Below are 23,548 nucleotides of genomic sequence, written 5' to 3' on the forward strand. Positions count from 1 at the left end.
AATAATTGCTTCCCTTTGCAAGTGTCTATCTTTGTAAAACGAAAGAAGTGTGAACTTTTTAGAAATTCCTGATAATTTACAGTGTTTTGTTTGTATTTTTATTTTTTTTTAGATATTATGGTCACGATGGGATTTTCAAAGGAGGAAATTACAGATTCTGTAATTAGCCAGAAGTACGATGAAGTCATGGCCACTTACTTGCTTCTGGGTAGAAAGCCGCCAGAGGTAGGTGCTCAAAGTCCTTTTTCAGGATAGGTTTGCCGTTTTAGTCTACATACGTTTTGTGTACTTCAGAGATGGCACAGCCGGTAATTTTGGGTATTTGAGTGTTTATAAAGATTTATACGTGCAGAGCAAGTAAATACTTTTTTGTTTTAAGTAGCGCTTAAAAACCTTTAAAATGTATCTAAAGGCATTGTTTTATTTTGAAAAGACTGGAGAGAGTTAGAACCTCAGTCTGGTTTTTATTGCTTCCCAGTTGGGGATATTCACCCCTTTATTTGTCCTGTTGACCATTGAAAAAAAAATATTTTTCTCTCAAATCAGATACATCCAGTTATTTCCTTATGAGAAATTCAGAAATGTTGTTTTACAATAAAAAAATAAAAATAAAAAAAGAGATAGAAACTATCCTGAAGTGTAAGCAACAGTGACACCTACAGCAACATATTTTTTGCAATTGCAAAAAACTCAAGACAACATTTAGGGCTCATTTTTTTAAAAAAAAGAAGAAAGCACCTGGTTATGTAACCTGTCAAAGTCACATGACCAGGTTTCCTCCAATCGCCAAGTTCTTTATGCTGTGTTCCCCAGGGAATGCCCTATGGGGTTCCACTGGCTTAACACCACAGCCAGCAATTTATGAAATGCACACTGCATTGTGCGTAGCCCTGCTATTTATAACATAGAGCGGTATCTGCTTTCCGTTATTAAAAGACCCTTAGTATATGGTGGAATACAGACCATATTCGCACATGGGCATTAGTGCCTATAGTAATGCCTGCCCACATGTGAGACGTTAGAAGAGGCTGGACCCGCCATTGTATGCAAACAGTAAGCCCGCCTATGGTTCTGACTTCTGAGAACTATAGCAGGTGTCATTACAGGGTCCACGCCTTTGTGTGAGCAATGCCAGTTGTCAATCATAGACTACCTTGGCAGTACCCCTGAGCTCTGCCCATCCACCATTTGAAGTCTTGAATGTCAGCACGTCACTTTGACATAACAGCACTATTATTTTCTTTTAAAGTGTTTGTAAACCTATATATATATATATTTTTTTTTTTAAATAACAAAGCATGTCATACCTACCTGCGCTGTGTAGTGATTTTACACAGAGCAGCCTCAATCCTCTTCTTCTCAGGTCCCCTGCCAGCACTCCTGGTTCTTCCCTGCTGCTTGTTATGAGGGCACCCGAGCAGGCTCACTCCTGAGCCACTTCTCTGTGTGTCCATTCACACACAGAGTGTGGCTCTGCCCCGCCCCCTCCTCATTGACTCACTGGCTATGATCGACAGGAGCCGCTGTTCTTGTGCACATTGCTAGGTCGAGATGGGGCTCAGGTACGTATTTGGGGGGAGGGGGCTTCTGCACACGGAAGGTTTGAGCCTTTACAACCACTTTAACCTGCACACACACAGGATCTTGGCTATCAAATCCTCTGAGTATTTACCTGCCTTCTGACAGCTTGTACTGTTCCACAGAAGCTGTCGTTACTCCTGCCCCCCCCCCACCATTGCTTGCTATAGGAACACTTGTGCAGACTCCCTCCTGCAGCATGGCTCGGTCCCACCTCCTACTCCCTCACTGACTGTGATTGACAGCAGCAGGAGCCTATAAGTAGGAAGAGAGTCGCTGCTCTTGTGCACAGCCCTGGATTGTGCTTTGGCTCAGGTAATTATAAGGGAGGGGGAGCTGCACTCAGAAGGTTTTTATCTTACCCTAAAGCAGAGAATGCATTAAGGTTAAAATAAGTACAGCCTTCTTTTAGGTGACATGCTCAGTAAACTTGCTAATTGTACAGTCTTTGGTACAGACGGCTACTGAGGGAGAAACTACTTGTCAGTATTGGAAACACCAATCATTGTTGAATGTCCTTGAGGTTGCATTAAAAGTGACTTTACTGACAACACCTTTTCATTTCCTCTAGAAGCCAATGTCAGCCAAAACATTTCATTTTGTTTTAGAATTTGTAATGGCAGTGACGGTCTGTCGCTGCCATCTTGCTACACCCTGCACTCCTCCTCAGTAAGGATACACTAAGAAGGGGCAAGCGGATATCTTGTTACACCCACTGGAGTTTTGCATTTCACACTTATTTTTAACAGTAAACTGAGCTTATAAGGTCAAATACAGTATTTAGAAATCCGACAGACTGTTTACATGTTCAATTTTAAAAGCAGCGGCATACCTGCTGATGTCACAGGTTTGCTAATCTGACAGAACTCTTCTGATTTTTTTATTTCAACATGTAAACAGTCAGACAAATTTCCAAATAATGTATTTCACCTTTTAAGCTCCGTTTACTGTTAAAAATAAGTGTGAAATGCAAAACTCCAGTGGGTGTAACAAGATGTCCACTTGCGCCATTCTCAGTGTGTCCTTACTGTGGAGAAGTGCGGGTGTAGCAAGATGGCGGCAACGGAACATCACTTCCATTACAAATTCTGATGGGTCACAAAATCGGATGAAACACAGCCTGACAGTTTTTAATTCCCATCTGTATCCATACTGCAGAGGTTTTTTTTTTTTTTTTATCCCATCACTTCCTGTCAGGACAGGAAGTGATGGGAATTCTCTCCAACAGGCTCACAGGCAAAAACAGACCTTCTGACAGTGTTGTTTTTTTGGTCATCGGTGCCTTCCTGTCCCAGTAAGAGCTGATCTCTCCGTTGGGGTCACAGACTGATATTTTAAAAGCCTGGTTGAACTATGGTTTAAATAAGCTAAATACATTCCAGGTGCATCAAAACAACAGGTGTACAAAGTCTTCAAATTCAATTTCTTCAGAAAGCAGCCACATCCTTAGACCCGACTTTCTGCTGCCAGCATGCAGGCCCTTTCTTTCTGTGCAGAAGCAGTAGTCTGCAGAGACCTGGCACATCCCCTGCTGTATGAGAGTTTGATCTCCCCAATCAGCGGTAAGCAAGAGCTTTGCTGATTCCAAAGCTATGGGTCTTCGCATGGGAGCACTTCAGATACTTGCAGAAAAACCAGTGCTTCCACATATGCTCCATCTCTGCAGCATGCTGACAGAAGAAAAGTGTTTCTACTCAGGATGTGGCAACTGCAAGTCTTTGCACATCTTTATTTTGATACATCTGGAATTTATTTGGCTGATTTTAAAGTGAAGGTTCAATTGGACTTAAAAGAGAAGTATGGGAATCAAAAAAAAGAAAAGAAAAAATCATACTCGCCTAGATGGCTGCACAATGGATCCGAGCGGCAGCTGTCCCCTGCTGGCTGTACCTGGAGAACTGAGTAATCAAACACCACTAATCACTCAGTTCTCCCCCTCCGCTCTGAGCAGAGAGCCGTGACTGTCAGTCATCGGCTTTCTGCTTTCCCCTCCAGCGCTCACTGGAGCACTGGGCTGTGGAGGGGGCAGGAGGGGCTGGTTCAGGTTCTCAGTGGATCGCTGAGAGGCTGAGCCATGTGCCATCCAGGCTTATGGGTGGATCCCGACCATTTGGTCTGGGTGAGTAATGCTTTTAAAATAATATCTAAAACTACCCAGACAGTGGCTGGGGCTCCCCCTTCCCCGGTGCAAGGATTAAATGCTCATCTATTGTAGGCTGTGAGGAATAAGGTGTAATACTTACTCTACTACTCAGTCCAGTACTCTCTTTAGCTCTGGCTTATAGGCATTCCCTCATGTATAATTCAGGGCTATTGGCCTGGCATTGTACTTGATAATATATATTTGGAAGATAAGCACTTTATTGCACGCCAGTGATTTTACTTCATTTTTGAGCCTATTATATTTAACCACTAGCCCACATTGGGCTTTCTTTGACATTTCTGCACAGTGTTAGGCCTCTTTCCCACGGCCGATCAGGCGGACCTGGACAGATTCTCCCGTCCGTCGTCACCCGATCTCCCATAGTGATCCCCGCTGAGCAAGCGGATATCCGCGGAGTGGATCAGCACTGATCCGCCCCATGTGAAAGAGGCCTTAGTAAGGCAATTGCCACTGTCTGTCGTATATATTATATTCTAGTGTGATCTTTTTGGCATTCTATGTACAGTGCACCACTACTCTTTTATTTCTGGTACTGGATAACGTTGTCATTCCTGCCTGCCACTCCACCCAGAGCCTTCTATGGACCAGTTGCACAGATGGTAGGAGCCTGCCTGGAGCTAGGTGTAGAGTAAGGATTACACCCATCCTCGTAAGTTAAAAAGTATTTTCGTTTTTTTGTTGTCCCCGGAGTTGGGCTGTAAAAAAACAAAAAACATGGAGTTGCTTCAGTGTGAGCCGTCTTATTCTGTGCAGTTTATTCAGCGAGAAACGACTGTTCTCTGTAGTTTTAGTTTCTGAATTTTGGGGTTTACAGTGAGATGACAAATCCTGTTTTATTCCTTTCACAGTTTGAAGGCAGTGAGTCCCTGTCTAACAGTAACCTGTGTCAAAGATCTCGGCCCAGCAGTGATCTGAACAACAGTTCGGTGCCATCTCCAGCCCACATGAAGGTCCAGAGGAGTATATCAGCCAATCAGAAACAGCGGCGGTTCAGTGACCACGGTGTGTGACAATTCTTGCCTGAAAGGAACCTGTCTGTGTTGCGTGTAGAAACCAGTGACTCTGGTGGCCCTTTTTCTAGTGCAGGTTATCCAGTTAGCAGATTACTTGTCACAAGCAATAAAGACATTTCCCTTTTGTTACTTGAGATCTGTTGCCATTTCTACACCTCTTTCAACCCTGACTTCTGTTTTTAGATTGCTGTCACCACATCTCAGTTTTTTTTTTTTAACCCACTTCCATAATAGCCAAAAAGTCATTCTGCTGACATTTTGTATTAATGCGGTAGTAAACCGCTGCAGGATAAAAAAAACACACACCTGTAAGACAATGGCATAATGTGTTAGTATGTATCACATACTAGCACATTATGAAATACTTACCTTAGAACAAAGCTCTTCCAGCGTGTCCAGTCACCGCTGAGGGCTCACATCTTACCCCGGCCTTTCTTTTGAGTTTGCGGCATTCGTGCTGTGAGTGGCCGGAGCCGCAATGATGTCTTTCCCGTCCCATTCCAGCAAGAATTTCTGAAGGTCCCGCACGGAATGCCGGAACCTTCAAAATGCATGCACCTATGATGTCAGCGGCTGCTTGCAGGTTGAATATCTCCTAGACCAGGGGTAGGCAACCTGGGGCCCTCCAGCTGTTGCAGAACTACAGGTCCCATTATGCCTCTGAGAGTAATTGTAACTGCCAGCCTTGCGATGCCTCTTGGGAAATGTAGTGCCACAACAGCTGGAAGGCTACTGTTTGCCTACCCCTGTCCTAGGCAGTGCAGGTTTAGGAGATATTCATTTTACCTACAGGTAAGCCTATAATAAGTAAAAATAACAAAGCGGGGTTTTACTGCTGCTTTAATAGTCCAAGTAAAAGAATATAGTGAAATTGGATTAAGCAGTTGCACTTTAAAGAGACCCTGTCACCAACTAAAAAAAATTGCAGGTAAAAGCACAGAAAAATCAAGTTTTGTAAATGCGTGTATGAAGTGTTTTTTTTATTTTCCATAATTTTTTAATTATTCACTTGCAATGTGCCCCGAGTCAAGTTCCTTGCACAGCCCTCTTACCTCTTTGCATGTCATAGCCCTCTCCTCTTTTAGGAGTATCTAATTACTGTCTGGGCTGGCCCAATTCCTCCACCACTTCCCTACGTAAGTTTTTTTTTTTGGCAGCCAGAAAAAGAACAAAGGGGAATACTATGGATCAGTGGTCTTCAAACTGGGTCTGAGGACCGGATGCGGCCTCTTGCTCGTCTTTGCATGGCCCTCGAGGCACTATTCCTCCCACTGATATGAGGTACCGTTACTCCTACTGACCAATGATGAGGCAACATTCCTTCCACTGACTCCCAATAGTGGGGCATAATTTTTCCCACTGATATCAATGATGGGGCACTATTCCTCCCATTGACATCAATGATAGGGCACTATTCCTCCCACTTATGCCAGAGCTGGGGCACTGTTTGTTCCTCCTCCTCCTATGGACCACAGGTACTATGTTGGTTTTTTTTTGTTTGTTTTTTTAACTACCGACCACCAAGACTGATCCATTGTTTATTCCTACGGACACTGGGGCATTTTCCACTCCCACTTGCCACAGTCTGCCCTGCCTAAAGTCTGAAGGACAGTGAGGGACACTGAACCAGCCCTTTGCTTAGAATGTTTGGAGACCCCGCTCTAGAGCATCACTTGAGGGACACCTCGGAGTCTGCTGATGCTGCTGACATCACATACAAGATGGCGGCAGCACTCTATGGCGGTTTTGGGTATTTGGAATTGGATTCAAGGGAAGCTTTTACATGTACACAATATGTTACTGCAAAAATACCTTAAATGATTATCTAATTTTGTTGAAATGAATGCTCTAGTGACAGGGCCTCTTTAAAGTTTTGGACTTGGGTTCAGTGCTGGTAAAGCCTCTTAAAGGCAGATGCAGAGAACAATTTTTGTTTCTAATACAATATTTTTGTAAACCTACTCCAGTAGCTTCATTGTTTCCTTTTTTGTTTCAACCCATTAAGCCCTGGTTCACACTGGTGCTGCTTTGACATTGTGCTAAATCAGTGCAATTTCAAAGCCACAGATCAGTGCGATTTGCACCTCCGATTTCATTGCAGCTTGTGACTTTGTTTAACAGAATTATGCAAATGGCAATGCAATAGGCAAAAAGTAGTGTAAGAACCTCTTTTAAAGCCACCGCGACATGAGTCGCAGCAATTTGAACAGTTTCATTGGTGACAACTGGGTGCGATTTGTCATGAGATTTGAAACTGTGAAATCGCATGGCAAATCACACCAGTGTGAACGGGGGCTAAACCATTATTTTAGGTCACGTCTGATGTTTTTCTTGCAGCAGTCATGACCAAGCCATTTTTTTGCTATTTAGCACTGTGCTATTTTAACTGGTAATTGCACGGTCGTGCAATGCTGTACCCAAACGAAATATGTATCTTTTTTTTTTTTACACAAATAGAGCTTTCTTTTTGTGGCATTTGATCACCTGTTTTTTTGTTTTGTTTTTACGCTATAATAAAAAACAAAAAACTTGCTGCTATAAATCATATCCCAAAAAAATGAATTCTTCATAAAATTTTGCCAAAATTTATTCTGATACATGTCTTTGGTTTAAAAGAAAAAACAAAAAAAAAATAAAACCCAAAAAGTATATATTGCTAGGTTTGTCTGAAAGTTATAGCAGCTACAAACTATGGTGTGTGTGTGTGTGTATATGTATGTATGTATGTATGTATGTATGTATATATATATATATATATATATATATATATGTATGTGTGTGTGTGTGCTATATTATTTTTATATATATTATATCTTTTTTTTTTTTTTTAAATGTTATACTAGTAATGGTGATGATTAGCAAATTATAGTGGGACAGTGATAGTGCTGCGGGAAATCTGACACAAACTGATGCTGGGGGAGAATGAACTGACATCACCAATGGCATTAATACAGTGTGATCAGTGCTAATGCTATACACTGTCATTGTACTAATGAAATCGGCTGGGAAGGGGTTAACAGTTGTCAATGGGTTAACAAAAGGGAACAATAGTGACTGGATAGTCGGCGCCACCTGCAGGAACCCACAGACATTAGACTGTCATCAGATTGAAGAACTTTTATCTCATGTCTCTGTGGGTACATTTAAACCCTTCAAATGAAAAATTTTACTTGCCATGGTTGCAAAAAAATTTTTATTTTTTTTTTTACTTCTATCTATTGGAACACTTTATGCAATCAGATTGAGCTCACAGTTGAGATCTGCTATTTTTGTGTTTTATGTACAGCTGGACCGTCAATCCCACCCTCTGTCTCGTACACAAAACGTGGACAGGCAAACAGTGTTGAAACTGAACAGAAGGAGGACTGGGATAAAAATGGCTCCCGCAAACTCAGCAATGCCACCGTGGGCTCTAAAGGAGAGGTGACAGCGAGCCCCTTAGCAGGGCCAGAGAGGAAAAAATCTGCCACTGGTGCAAGTGTAAGTATAAGGTCTTGTTCATATTGTCAGCCGGTCTTTAGCCCTTCTGAATAGTGTTCCACTTTGGGTCACTTTTCAGGATTTTACATTTCAAAACCACCCCACAACTACGGCATGCAGTTACCCTGCAGACCCATCACCCTCAATTGGCATGTTAGGGGTCTCGCGCTATGAATTTATAAGTGCTAAATTAAGTAATTTACTGTTAAAGCTGCTCCCCTGAAAAGTGCAATATGCTGATTTTTAAATATTACAGTGATAAGTGGTAGGGGGCGCTAGAGAACTAGAATCCTCAAATTAATAATAATAAAAAACAATAAGAACTACTAGTCAAAGCAATTAAAGGGGTTGTAAACCTGGTCGGTCACCTGGCAGTGACCGACCCCCCAGCTTCCCCCATTTTACTTACCTGAGCCCCTTCATCTCCTCGGCAGGGACACACTGTCCCTCTCTCCAGGTGGTCCCGGCTCTTTATTGGATAGATTGATAGCAGCGCAGCCATTGGCTCCCGCTGCTGTCAATCAAATCCAATGACGTGAGCACCGGGGGGCTGGCCGAGTCTTACCTTCGGCGTCTATGGACGCCTTGTCCCGGTACTAGGAATTACAGCAAAAACCACCATGTGGTGAAGACCGCAGCCGCCCAGCCTCTACTCGGTGTCTGGCGTGCATTACACCGCTGCGGTGTAAGAAACCGGAAGTTGATGACCAGAAGTGACATGACCGGAATGCGCCTTGACGTATGTTTCGTTTTACATCATCAGGGCGCTTTCTGATGACGTTGTTAAATGAACCGTACGTCGAGGCGCATCCCAGTATACTATCATTTTTATTAAACGTTCTCACGCTATGGTCCCGCTTATTTCTTAATGGTATACCATTACCTACAGTGGAAAGGAGGATCCTAAAGGTTTTCCAGTCACAGCTCCAGCAGCAGATCAGCAAAACCCACAGATATATAGAAAACAGCCTGTTGTGACCTTTCTTTTTAATTAAAGAGGTCATGTCCATTTGGTGAGTAGGCGATAAACTCCATCGGGTGATATTCACAAGATTTGCCTTGGTGACGGTGTTATGGATAAGATTCACAGCACAAACGATTACCAATAGACTTTGAAAAATTGACCTATGAACATATCACCATTATTATGAATTGTTATTCACTCAGCACGATGCACTTTACTTGCTTTGACTAGTACTTTTTATTTTTTGTTATTATTAATCATTTGTGGAGATCCTCCATATCTTTCTCATATTTTGTCACTTCTGCCTTTGCTGCTACGTTGTTGTTTTTTTTTGTGTCCCCTAATGTAATAAAAACCTTGTTAAAATAAAAAATATACCCCAGGGTCTCAAACTGACCTAACCGGGTAAACTTCAGATTTATTTTGACCAGTGAATCGGCACCACATGATTCAATGACTGGATGTGTTTAAATAAAAATTGCAATGATGTCAATGCAGTTGATCGTATGTTGTTTGTACTCCTGCAGAATAGCCTGTTTCCCGGTAGTGGGATGACGAGAAGAAACACTTATGTATGTGAACGCACTACTGATAAACTCAATGCTGTACAGAATGGGAAGGACAGCAGGTACAGTAATATGGGGAGAACAGCAATGTGTTTGGTTAGAATAACATACAGTAGTACATCATCATATGTTCTTATGGTCAAAATCTAAAACAGTCTTTCTTGACTTTTTTAACATGAAAGAATGCTTAACGTGACATTAAAGGTTAAAATATTTTTTCAATAAAATAACAAACATATTATACTTACCTGTTCTGTGCAAGGGTTTTGCACAGAACAGCCCGGACCCCCTACCTGTTCTCCTGGCTCCTCCTCCTCCTCTGAGTGCCCCATAGCAAGCCGCTTGCTATGGGGCACTCGTGCATGCTTACTCCTGAGCCCTGCTCTGTGTGTCCATAAGGCTCAGCCCCCCCCCCCCCCCCCCGATCCTTACTGGCTGTGATTTCGCTGCTGCTTCTCAGCCAATGAAGAGGCAGAGACCCAGGAGAGCAGCCGCTCTTGTGCACATTGCTGGACTGCTGGAATTACTGGGGTGAGTATTGGGAGGAGCTGCACACATGCATACAATGCATGCAGGTAAAAAACCTTCACCCTTTAGAATCACTTTTCAGGTCTCAGTTGACCCCTACTAAAAACAATTATTAATATCTACACTTCATGGTGGTCAGTGGGAGAAGGGCTCCCTTAAACTGGTAGTAAGTGGAGTATGGGCCCCATTACATTGGTGGCCAGTGGGAAGAATGTTCCTATATTGTACATAAGTGGGAAAAATGCCTCTTACTGTGTTGGCTAGGGGGTGAGTGTCCCCATTACAGATGCATTAAGATAAGTGAGGGGAAGTAAAATCTGTCAGAGGCTCCAACCCTTCCCCACTCCAAAATGGAGAAAAGGTTGGTCAGAGAGATGCAATTTTAAAGAGGAGGTCCAGCCCCCGTATGAAAAAATTAAAAGTCAGCAGCTACAAATACTGTAGCTTCTGACTTTTAATATTAGGACAATTACCTGTCCAGGAATCCAGTGATGTTGGCACCCCAGCTGATGTTTCCTTCGGCTCTCGTGTGCTGGCATTGCCTGTAAAGGAACCTGGCAATGAAGCTTTCTGTATGGCTCGGCAGAGGGGGAAGGAGGAGGGGGGCCAAACTTCCAGGGGACCTCGCTGCCAGCAGGTCTCTCTGAAAGTGGGGATGGGTACCTGTCAAAACCAGGTACTCGCTCCCCACTCCCCCCTAAAAGTTGCCAAATGTGGCACCGGGGGGGGGGGTTTAGATAAGTGGAGCGTAGAGAGGCTCACAGTGCAGGGTTGGGTTGTGTCAGAACTTTTACTGCAGAGCTGGTTAAATTAATAAGAGTTAATAAGAGTGTTCTCTACTGAACACCATATTCCTTAGAGTTCCTGGAATGTTATCCGTTCTCTTCAACTCCTTTGATCAGCTTGTGATGGAAAAAACTGTAAAGCCCCATACACACTATCAGATTTTCTGCTGATTTTTGTCTTCGGATTTACCAAAACCATATAATATGAGGTCAAACCTTAGGAGTTTAAATTTGTATGCAATCAGGCAGCTTCTTGTACTACATGGTTTTGGTAAATCTGAAGACAAAGATCAGCAGAAAATCGGATAGTGTGTATGGGGCTTAAGTGGTGTGTTGCCTGATCAATCACTTTAAAACATGCACTTGGAATAAGGGACCACATTGATTGGCTGCTGTGGAACAGTACAAGCTGTCAGAAGGCAGGCAAGTCCTCAGAGGATTTGGTAGCCAAGACCCCATGTGTGCAGGTTGGGAATTGTCTGTGGCTGCACAATGCCACCAGTTCAATTTCAGACTTGTGTACATGGAAGCTGCTTTAGAAGCTTATTTACACTAGCTTTGCTCTCCGAAAAGTGATCAGTGTTTGGATTTCTGTTCAGATAGCATTTGACAGGCAATGAGGAAGTGTTGTATTGCCTCCTCACCACCTGCTTTACCTCTTTGAACCCTTCACTAGCTCGCTGCGTGCATTTCATGCGCTTAAGAGGTGCCTGTAGAGCTTCGTTGGGTCACATTTGGTGGGCAGTAGTACCCGCTGAAAGTGACTCTGCATGATTGCTGCCACCGTTGTGAAGCAATCATCATGGCCACAGCATATGTACACCCCTGGCTGCTGCCTTCACAGATAAAGGGGATAGCGGTCCGGGGAAGTAAAAGCTTGGCTCAACTGCAGGTTTTTTTTTCACCTAACTGCTATTGTAAAAGAGCCCTCTATATTCAAATGCAGAGATGCTGCAATAGATGAAGTTTAATTTCACAGCAAAATGCTTCATTTGGCCAGCTTTGTTGTAAACGCATCTCCATAGGTCTTGCTGCATCCAGAGAAACACAATGCAAAACAGGTCAAACACGGCCTCATATCTGTCATCCCCACCACAAACTAGCAAGTAATTAGGAATCTGCTAACCTGCTTTTGCTGTGCATATAATATGCAGGAAAACAATGCCCATTTTTTCCATCAGAATAAACTCTGACGGTTTTTCCGACTGAGTTCCGCTGAAACGGACTTGCCTACACACGATCACACCAAAGTCCGATCGTTTAGAACACGGTGACTACAACATGTACGACAGGACTAGAAAAAGTTAGAAGTTCAATAGCTGCCCTTGCGTCATTTTTGGTCCGACCGGAACAGCATACAGACGGAACGGTTTTCCCGATAGAAATTTATTCCGTCGGAAAGATTTAAAACGTTCTATTTCTAGGTCCGTCAGAATTTTCTAAAAAAAAAAAAGTCAGCTGAAGCCCACAAACGATCGGAATATCCAATGAAATGATTCCGTCTGACTTTTTCTGCCGGAAAGTCTGACCGTGTGTACACAGCATTAGTGTTACTAAACCCATAACAGTAAAATCAGTCTGTATACGCAGTAAAGCATGCTTGTTATACTCACGGTGGAACCTTAAGGGTTAAGCCTCTGTATTGTGTAAAAAAAAAAGGCTGTTTGATCCTGTCTTCTCTGATATTCCACAGTTCTCAATCCATCTCCTGATAGTACAGAGCCTTGGAGACACTATGCACATGTTCAGTTTGGTGTGTATTGCTAGAAAGTTTTTTTTTCTTTTCTTGGGAGGGTGAATGTGATCAGCACAGAGCCAATCAGCACTGTCCAGACAGAGGGTCAGGGGACCTGCAGCCTCCTAGGACAGTCAGAGTGAAAACTCTTCCTCCAAGCTTTAACCAGACACTCATAGAAGTCTTATGACTGCTATATACTGCTGATGAGAAAAGGTATTTAGCTGTTTATATTTATTAAAATAATTGCATTTCCGTGTTCTGTGTACTGTGGGAGACCAGATATAGTGAATGCAGAGTCCTGGGTTTAGTAACACTTTAAAATCACAACTGTCAAAACAGAAGAATCTCATAGGTGGTTGTGGGCAACACAAACAGTTCTCATCTAACACACAGAAGTAAATAAGGATTCGCTGTTGCCGTGGATGTTGTTAACTTGTTCAGCCTGTGATTGGACTGTGAGAAGCCCCATGTTTTTTTGTTTGTTTTTTTAACAAAAAACATCAAATTCTCCTTGCGACAGCTAACATTGCACACCCCAAACGGAGCCAAGCTGTCATTGAACATTCTTAAACGAGTCTGAAAATAGCGGCAATTATGCGCTTACTCATCGATAATGACTGGTCCTCTATTAGAGGTAATCACATGCTTCTTTAATTAAGACAGATGTCAGTTTTATTCATTGGGACAAAAGGAATCATTAGAGCTTTGCTGCAAGATGTTGACAGAACAACCGATCACAGTTATTACTAATATCCATTTTCAGTGTCTTTAGATTCCAGCACACGAAGACTTGGCTTCTATTTGTAGTTTGCTTTGCAATTGAAGGAAAACTGCACTTTTAACTTAAACATTTCCTTTAGCATTTAATTGAAGGTTTAAGGGTTTGTAAAAAATTATTCCTTTTATTATATATCTCTGCATTTCACATAAAATTTCCAAATGACGTGAAACTGAACTCTAACAAAAAAAAAAGAAAACGGAGTAGGCAGCGGCTGTGTTTTTTTTTTTTTTTTTTTTAGCTGATGAGACATGCATTGTCTCCTCTGCAATAAAATAAACCTACATGCCTGCTCGCAGTCATCCTTGGAATGTACCTGTACAGCTAAGTATACACTATAGTCAAAAGTATTGGGACACCGCCTTTACACACCCACATCAACTTTAATATCATCCCAGTCTTAGTCCGTAGGGTTCAATATTGAGTTGGCCCACCCTTTGCAGTTATAACAGCTTCAACTCTTCTGGGAAGGCTGTCCACAAGGCTTAGGAGTGTGTCTATGGGAATGTTTGACCATTCTTCCAGAAGCACATTTGTGAGGTCAGGCACTGATGTGGACGAGAAGGCCTGGCTCTCAGTTTCCGCTCTAATTCATCTCAAAGGTGATCTATCGGGTTGAGGTCAGGACTCTTTGCAGGCCATTCAAGTTCCTCCATCCCAAACTTGCTCATCCATGTCTTTATGGACCTTGCTTTGTGCACTGGTGCCCAGTCATGCTGGAATAAGGAGAGGCCATCCTCAAACTGTTCCTACAAAGTTGGGAGCATGAAATTTCCAAAATATCTTGGTATGCTGACGCCTTAAGAGTTCCCTTCACTGGAACTAAGAGGCCAAGCCCAACCCCTGAAAAACAACCCCACACCGTAATCCTCACTACACCAAATGATTTGGACCAGTGCACAAAGCACCTTTGACAATATAGTGTACATTCCAGCACTGTGTCTGTGTGCCAGGATGACTGAACTTCCATGCATGTACGGGAGTTGCGTCATCCTATGCCAGCTAATCAACTTGGCTGAAGACTGGTACCCTGAAGAAGCTGGTGAGACGGCCAGTGAGGCCCTCGCTGGCTTTGGACTGTTAGGCTCCTTTCCCACATATATGTCTGTTTTGAGGGACTCCACTTGCTCAGCTGGGGATCGCTCTGTTGATCCCCGCTGAGCTGGCGGGTGGCAGGTCCATCTCTGCTCACTGTGCAGGGACGGACCTGTCAGAGCCCCACTCTCCTCTATGGGGAGGTCGGATGAAAACAGACCACATTTGGCAGATTGGAGCGGATTGGATGTCAGTGGACATGTCACCGCTGACATCTGTTGCATCATAGAGGTGCATGGAGCGTCCGTTCAGGTCCGCCTGAAAAACTGGCAGGCGGACCTGAATGGTCTGCATGTGTGAAAGACCTTAGGTGAGAGGTCCAGAGTTTTTCACTTTATTTCCTATGCTATACATTTTTTTTCTCCAACTGTCAATTGCGCACAAGCTAAGTGACAGTTGGCGGAAGCAAACTATGCACTGTCCCAGAAATTCATATCCAATGTTGTCAGATAAAATCAATTCATGATGCTTGTAATAATAGAAAATCTGCGCTGTCACATGTAGAGAGACCCCTCTCCATTCTCCTCTATACCCGGAAGTACCAGTTACTTACTTCAGCTACCAGCGCTGAACGGGGGGTGCAAAAGGAAGGTAATCTTGTGGTGCAAATCTATGGGTAGCACTGGAACCCTGGGGTTGTCCAATTGTTTTTGCAGTGCCCCACCACAAATGAATAGTCCAGATACACATTTATTCTATTGTAAGATCTAATAGGAGACCCAATAAGGAAGTCAATGTATTTTTGCGGGCCAAACTCACCCACTTCATCGGGGGTTAAAGATAGGAAACATCACATATGGACTAAATTGATGATACAGCATTGGTATTTTGACCAGTATAGTAATTAACACAGGACTCGTCAGCAGCTGGTTTATTTGGCTGATAAATACCATCAATCTTGGATTCATGGATTGTTATTGATGTCATTGACTTTATTAGGGGTTTAATGGATAGTCCAACCAGCTCCTGTTCTATCCGAAACTTTTTCCTTTAGCCTATTGCCGGCAAAAGGGTGGGCTTTAATGCCCGCATGCATCGCTGGGTGGGTCATGTGTGTGCTTAGAGCACTCCTCCTGCACGCTCCCAGCACAGAGCCCAAGCTTGGTCTGGATTAGAGTGATTGTAAACCTCAGACATAAAATATGAACAAAGCATATCCATCTGTAATGTGTACTTGTTTCAATCCAGAGCACTCATTGTAATTTCTGTCTGCTGCCTCATTCCTCTGCTATCAGCATAAGTCACTTCTGATCAGTTTTCCTGACACCAACAGAAAAATGGTGACAGGGGAGGGCACAGCCTTTGATTTGACAGCCTCTGTTGTGTGCTGTGTGAAGTGGGGTGTGTCCCTTCCCTAAAGTTGGCTCTCAAAACCCTTCTCGCGGAGTGTAACTTCAGCTTTCTGCTCCCTGCTTTTCATAGCTGAGCAATCCTGTGTAAATTCTGCACTTTGAATGGATGAAGGGGGAAAGATGGCTGTAGATAAACAGGTACAATGTAGGAGGATGTGTTTCATCTCTCTGTACCACCTGAGGCCAGTCACTTCACTAGGTATATGTAAGGGTTTACAACCACTTTCACTGTCAGTAGCTGGCGGATCCAGTTCCCAGTCATGTTACCACTATGACAGCCAATCACAGTGATCACATGATCGCCGATCCTTCCTTCCCCCCCCAGGCATTCAGAACGCTGAGAGGCCAATATTTAATTCTCCCGCCGCTTAACCATGTAAGATTGGGATGGCAACATGCACACACAAATCTGGCCAACCTCTCCACCTTCCACTTTATGTGAATTTGGTCTTGTGTGATTTGACAGCTGAAAGTGTCGAACAAATATTATTTATAGTAGATTCTGTTGAATGATTGGATTCACCGTGTTTTACAGCTTAACGGAAATGTCTGCGGGCAGCACGACTTCCACCAGCTCCGCCGTACCCGCCACACGACCACGCCATCAGAAGTCAATGTCAGCCTCAGGACATCCGATTAAAGTCACTTTGCCTACTATCAAAGATGGTACTGAAGGGTTCCGACCAAGGTATGGACATAGACTGTACAGCTCTGATACCTTTTTACTGTGTCTGGTATGAAAAGCTGAGTGTGCACATCTGCGTACGCTCGGCAGCAAGGGGTTAAACATTTGGATACTTTGGCCAGTATTACTATCTGTATATTAATTACTCTGCTTATATTATATTTTATGCACTCTTTGTTGTCTTTTGTATATCTATATAATACTTTTTTTTTTATAAGTAAAATACTGTAATTTCCTTATAAAAGGCACTGTTATAAACCCTATCCAATTCCCCTTCTTGGTGCTGTACCAATATAATGGATGAGGTGTCGGATCATATAAGGTCACTCAACCCACACCCCTCAGCTTCTGGGAAGGCTGTCCACAAGGTTTAGGAGTGTGTCTATGGGAATGTTTGACCATTCTTCCAGAAGTGCATTTGTGAGGTCAGGCACTGATGTTGGATGAGAAGGCCTCTCATCCAAGAGAAGGCCTCTCTTTGGCCAATTTTATGCTCCCAACTTTGTGGGGACAGTTTGGGGATGGCTCCTTCCTGTTTCAACATGACTGCGCATTGGTGATCCCCACTAATCTTCCCCACTGTATCCAGAACAAAAAAGTGTGAGCTGGAGTTCTGCTTTAAAGTGAAAGTAAAGCCTAACGCTCTTAAGAACGTGCCCTCCTACCTTTCCTGCATACCCTGTTTTTACCCCTGTACTTTTTTTTATTAATTTTTTCATATTTATTTCAATCACTTGATCCTGCAGCTTCCCCATGTAAGGGAGCGTTTGACAACGTCTTGAGTCGTGACGCCACCTATAGGCTCCTAAGACCAAGCTGTTGTCAGTGCTCCCTCCTCCCGCTGCAGCAGCCACTCACTGGCATGGGAAGGTGGAGTTGCAGTATCATATGACCGGACCGACACTGATTAAGGCTGCATTCACACCTGAGCGTAGCGTTTTCAAGCGTTTTTGCGGCGTTTTTTACCACGATTCCCGGCGTTTTTTACCGCGATTTGCTGCGAATTTGTGCAGGGCAAAAGGTCACCAATGTTAAAAAAAGAAAAACGCCCAAATCAGCCCGATTCGCGCGACAGAAAAGGGTCCGGAACTTGTTTGAGCTTCATGCGTAGGGCTTCAGGCGACTTGGAGTGGAGATGTGAACCATCTCCATTGAGAATAATATATTTTTTCCCCTCCAGCGTTTTGTAGCTTCAGGCGTCAAGCTACAAAACGCTCAGGTGTGAATGAGGTCTAAATATAGGTAAGCACACAGGTAGGAAGAGGGGGAAGGGAATGTTATTAGGATTAGTTAGTGGCTAGACTTTTCCAGTCTTAAAGCGGAGTTCCACCCAAAAGTGGAACTTCCGCTTTTAGTCCTCTTGACCCCCTGACATATGGCATGTTATATTTTTTTGGGTGGGGGGGTAGCGGGTACCTAGTTTTGACAGGTACCCAGCTCCCACTTCCTCTCCTGGCGCAGAGTGGATATTCACCTCTCCCCCCTCCCTCCCTGCAATCTTCTGGGACACGTCACAGGTCCCAGAAGATTGCCCGACCATTCACAACGTGCGGCTCCCCAGCCAAGCGCCCACACTTGCAATACTGACGCCGCAGAGAGGAGGGCAGCCGCATCGCTGGACCAAGCTACACTTTTTGTAGCTGCTGACTTTTAAATGGGTGGAACTACAATTTAAGAGCCGCACACGTTGGTATATCTTTCGCAGAATCAAACTAATGAGAAAATTTTCTTTACACAGCACCGCGAACCAGAGAGTTCCAGCCACCTCCCCCTCCGCTCACAGTATTAGTACTGCTACCCCGGACCGGACACGCTTTCCTCGCGGAAGCAGCAGCCGGAGCACTTTCCATGGAGAGCAGCTCAGGGATCGTCGCACTGCTACTTATAACGGACCACCGGCATCCCCAGCCCATGAGACCACCCAGTTCTCTCATACCAGGAGAGGCACCTCAACTGGTATTATCAGCAAGATTACCTCCAAATTTGTACGAAGGTAAGTTGCTTATATGTCCTTATGTGTATGAAATGGTATAAGATGAGTTTTTATTCAGAGCTCTCCTGAGCAGTTTCGTAGGGGAATGCATACAAAGGCCTGATTAACATAACAGTTGTCAGCAGCATGATGAACACTGGTTACTTATTTATTTAAAGAGACTATTGCTTTGTCTATTCAGGCCAAAGTGACAGGTTCTGCTGAAAGGTTACCCCGACCCACTTATACCTGCTGCCTTCAATCTCCACTTTTGAGCTGGGAGACAAACCCTGTGTAAACGCTGTGTTTGATGATGGAGCTTACACAAGGAGGTCCTCCTCTTTTATGTGGTTATGTCTGGGCCTGGTGATTGGTTGTTTAGCCAGAGCACTGCATCCTGGGAGGAAGTCACTCCCATACTCTAAATATATGTAAGGGCTCTGATTTAGCAGCAAGGAAAGGGTGTGTAGGGGGTCGGGGTTGTCACTTTGGGGTTGATTTACTAAAACTGGAGAGTGCGAAATCTGGTGAAGCTCTGAAGAGAAACCAATCAGCTTCCAGGTTTTTTTTTTAGTTTTTTTTGTCATAGCTTAATTAAATAAGCTGAAGTTAGAAGCTGATTGGCTACCGTGCACAGCTGGGCCATGTTCTGCATGCACCAATTTTAGTAAATCTCCCTCTTTGCCTCGAATAGTAGAGATAAAGTCTCTTTAAGTCAACTAAGTGAACTTGCCCATTATTCAACACAATATTTCTATTACTGAGGATCTTCTCCCATATTTCTCTAATTTTAATTTGTATACTACTTGAAAGAAAACCACTAACCATCATGTCAATGGTTAGAGGTTCAATATTGTGTTAAATCCTATAAAATAAAATATATAAAGCAGGTTGCCTCAGCAGTCCCGGGACACATCAAAGCCGCCACAGATGCCTGGTGACAGGTTCCCTTTAACAAAGATGTTTATCATGTCTTCATGCTGATTTATGAGAAATTAACATAAATTTGGGCTTTTACCCAACTGAATGGTATGAGTAACCCCCTGCTGTTTTAATAAATTGGCTACGTAGCGTTGTCAGGCAGAATTATACTGCAGTACTCCGTTTCTGGCTGTTATTTAAAATGGAGAGGGGAGGGGGGGGCGCAGCTCCATTTACCATTTTGTATATTACAAATCACTAATGCTTCAGGTGTAGCTATAGGTTTGCAGACAGTTCTTCCTTGTAATTGTGCACGCTGATGACGGCTTCTAAAATGTCACTTGATCATAAAACTGGTCTAAAAAAAAAAAAAGAGCTCTGCATAATGATTGTAGGCAACAGGAGCTCCTGCAGGACACATGAAGTCTACCTACATACTCTGAAGTGAGTGTGTTTGCTTCCATTAGTGTGGGGTGCATGTATATAAAAATAGACCATGTGTAAGCTAAGTATATACAGAGTTTTTTTTTTTTTCGTTTTTAAATGCCATAAGAACAACACCTTCGGCAATTATTTACAGGACATTTAAAAAAAAAAAAAAGCATCAGTATTTTTTTTCTGCAAAGAAAAACAGGAAATTGCCCGGGACTTTAAATGAGGTGAATGCGGTTAGCCAACAATTGACAGAGTAAATGCAGTCTCAAAATGTATTAAAATTGTCATGCAAACATAAACAGGAATCATAGCCAAGCCACTGAAATGATACATACAGTAAAAAATGTTATTACACATATTATGGTATAGAATGTAAATTGCAACATACACAGGCATGAAAAGTAACCAATGTGTTTCGCAAGACCATGCTCGCTTCATCAGGGGTAGATGCGTGTGCAGTACATATGTAGGGAGTATAATGAACCAAATAAGTATCAGCACAGACATGGTATCCTGACAATCAGTCAAGAGGTTCCAAAATGCATGGCTATATACTCACCAAAGGCCGGATCAGACCACCCATTGCTTGATACCCAGAGGTGGCAGTGTTGAGCGTTCCGGCTGGGGAGTTGGGAAGGAAGAGCTCCGGGGCAATTTCCTGTTTTTTGTTGCATATATTGGGATGGAGGTGGTTTGCGGGTGACGCCAGACCTTTTTCTTTTTTTGTTTGTTGTTTTTTTCTGAAGCACCCTTAAAGGTGAGCTCCAAGCAAGTAGAAAAGACAAAAAAAAATAAAGCTAGATATTCATTAATTAAAAAAAATGCAAGCTGTATACCTAATTTGATTTGGCTTTAGCCTCTTGCAATCCTCTGTTTAGCAGAGCTCTGTCTGGGAGAGGGAGAAGCAGCCAAGAAGCCAGTGAATTATGCTGCAGTGCTCATGTTTTAGTAAGGAACAGGCCAATAGGAGAAGAGTGACAGAGAAATAAGCTCATCGTTATGCTGCTTTCCCTTCACTGTCATGTCGCAGACTGAAGGAGGGAGAAATCTGTGTTACTAAACCGCAGCCGAGAAAAATCTTAGGACTGGTCTTCTGTCCTGTGTAACATGCAAAGGTTTCGTCTCTTTCCCAGCCTGTGATTTGACTTTGAAAGGTGAAGCAACACACATAATGAGCTCATCTCTAGGCTAGCTCCACACTGGTGCATTGCAGGAACCACAGCGATTCCTGTGCAGGTTCCTGCATCACATCTGAAGCGCAGGCAGTTCACACTGCTCTCTGAACTGCTGAGGGTGTCAATATAAAGTTAATGACACCCCCGAATCGGTTCACAGAATGCAATGCGAACTGTAAAATCGGATCGCATGGGTCTGAACACCCAATGCATTCCGATTCCAGTGCAGGCAAAAAAAAAAGGGGTCCTGCACCACTTTGGTGGGAATTCAATGTGATTTTAGCTATACAAACTGTATGATTGAATTTGCATCACACAGACATTGTATGTGATCTGCACAGCAATGTGGTATGAATCACATGTGATGTTTGGCATTGTATAAGTGTGAACCCAGCCTCACTCTGCTCTCTCCTCCTGTCAGTTTGTTCAATGATCGCATATGAGCGGTGCAGCACAGCTAATTGGCTCCTTGTGCTGCTTCTCTCTCACAGACTCTACTGTTCAGGGATTGCAGAAAGCTGGATTCTGGTACTTATACTTGCTTGTGTGTTAAAAAAATAAATAAATACATTTAACAATGAATTAATGAATATAGAGCATTTGTTTGTGTGTTTTAAATCTGCCTGGAGTCAAACTTTTGTTTTTCCTGATGGAGTGTGAACAATTACAAGGAATCACTGGCTGCAAGCTGGGATTCTCTCTAGCTGGCTCCTTCAGCATATATTGTGTATTGATTCTTGTCTGTGGCTTGTCATTGAATCTGAACCTTGACTTTGTTTTGAGGGATCCAAGTGAAGGTGAAGCGAGTGGCAGGACAGACCCCTCAAGGTGAGGAGCCGATATATTACCCTCCAGGCTGCTCTTCTGCAGTGTCTTGTCTTGTTTTCCTCTCTTTTCAGTGTGCGCATTTATCGCTGTCACAACATGGCCCCGCTTCTGTTTAACTTCTTCTTATTTTCAGCTGTAAAGGTGCAATTCCTGCCAGGTCATAGATCAGGGTTTAGACACTTTGTGGCTCTTCAGGCGGGGTAGAACTAAAGTATTTTCTTTTTTATCACATGGAAAGGCAAGAATGTTTTTTTTAAAGCTGAATTCCAGGAATGAAGAAAAAAAATGAAAGCACGCTATAAGTTAAAGGAGAAGTACAGCCAAAGTTCAGGGAGAACTGAGCGATCAGGTATGTTTGATCGCCCAGTTCTCAGCCTTAGAGCCAGTGGGGGATAGCAAATGACCCAAAATTTGTGTTCAGCTTTAACCACTAAGGTACCAAGCTTATTTCTGACACTTGTTGTTTACAAGTTAAAATCAGTATTTTTTTGCCAGAAAATTACTTAGAACATTATATTATTATTCTTTTTGCAGGGACCCTAGAGCAGTGATGGCGAAACTTGGCACCCCAGACTACATTTTCCATGAATCTCAACTACACTGCAGAGTAAATGAGTATCATGGGAAATGTAGTTCCAAAACATCTGGGGTGACAAAGTTTGCCATCACTGCCCTAGAGAATAAAATGGAGATCGTTGCAATACTTTGTAAACGCAATTCTTTTTGAAAAAATACACCTTTTTTTTTAATTAAAAAAATAAGAAAACAGTAAAAAAAAAAATCTATAATGTGAAAAATAATGTTACACCAAGTAAATTGATACCTAACATGTCATGCTTTAAAATTGTGCACACTTGTAGAATGGCGACAAACTTTGGAACTAAAAAATCTTTATAGGCCACGCTTTAAACATTTCTACAGGTTACAGAGAAATATTGCTCTTGCTCTAACAATTGTGACGATACCTCATATGTGTGGTTTAAACACTGTTGACATATGTGGAAGCGACTTGTGGGCGCGTTTGCTTCTGCGCGCAAGCTCGGAGGGATGAGGTGCTTGAATTTCTTTTTTTTTTTTTTTTTCCTTATTCATTTTACTTTTTTATTTTTACACCGTCCCTTTTTAAAAAAAAATGTGATCACTTTTATTCCTATTACAAGAAATATAAACATCCCTTGTAATAGAAATAAGCAGGACAGGGCCTCATTAATGTGAGATCTGGGTCCGAAAAGACCTCCTATCTCACATTTACACTTAAAAGCAATAAAAAATAAAAAGTTATATATATATATATTTTTTTTTTTTTTTAAGAAAAAAAAATGGGCCCTTTAAGGCCGGGGGGAGGAAGTGACGTTTTGACATCGCTCCGTTCCTCCAAGGGCATAGAGTCTCATGTGGGGGCTATCTTGCCCTCACTCGATTTCTTGCCCATCAAGCAATCGGATTGTGTGGGGGAGGGGGCGCACCAATCTGGCCACCCATAAAACTGAT

The 23,548-nt window shown here is 43.0% G+C and overlaps 1 protein-coding gene across 1 annotated transcript in view; it reads left to right on the forward strand.

The window, feature by feature from the left end:
- The window catches only part of MARK1 (microtubule affinity regulating kinase 1), a 208,098-nt gene that overhangs the window by 178,700 nt on the left and 5,850 nt on the right, over window positions 1-23,548 (forward strand). The window contains exons 11-17 of the mRNA XM_077485790.1: window positions 113-225; window positions 4,591-4,744; window positions 8,042-8,235; window positions 9,727-9,827; window positions 16,577-16,729; window positions 18,465-18,719; window positions 22,013-22,057. Of these exons, the coding sequence (XP_077341916.1) occupies window positions 113-225; window positions 4,591-4,744; window positions 8,042-8,235; window positions 9,727-9,827; window positions 16,577-16,729; window positions 18,465-18,719; window positions 22,013-22,057 (1,015 nt within the window). The remainder of the gene's footprint in view (window positions 1-112; window positions 226-4,590; window positions 4,745-8,041; window positions 8,236-9,726; window positions 9,828-16,576; window positions 16,730-18,464; window positions 18,720-22,012; window positions 22,058-23,548) is intronic.

Source organism: Lithobates pipiens, unplaced genomic scaffold (genome assembly GCF_037356315.1).
Source record: "Lithobates pipiens isolate NorthernLeopardFrog02 unplaced genomic scaffold, aLitPip1_a1.2 Scaffold_18, whole genome shotgun sequence".
Classification (NCBI taxonomy): Eukaryota; Metazoa; Chordata; class Amphibia; order Anura; family Ranidae; genus Lithobates; species Lithobates pipiens.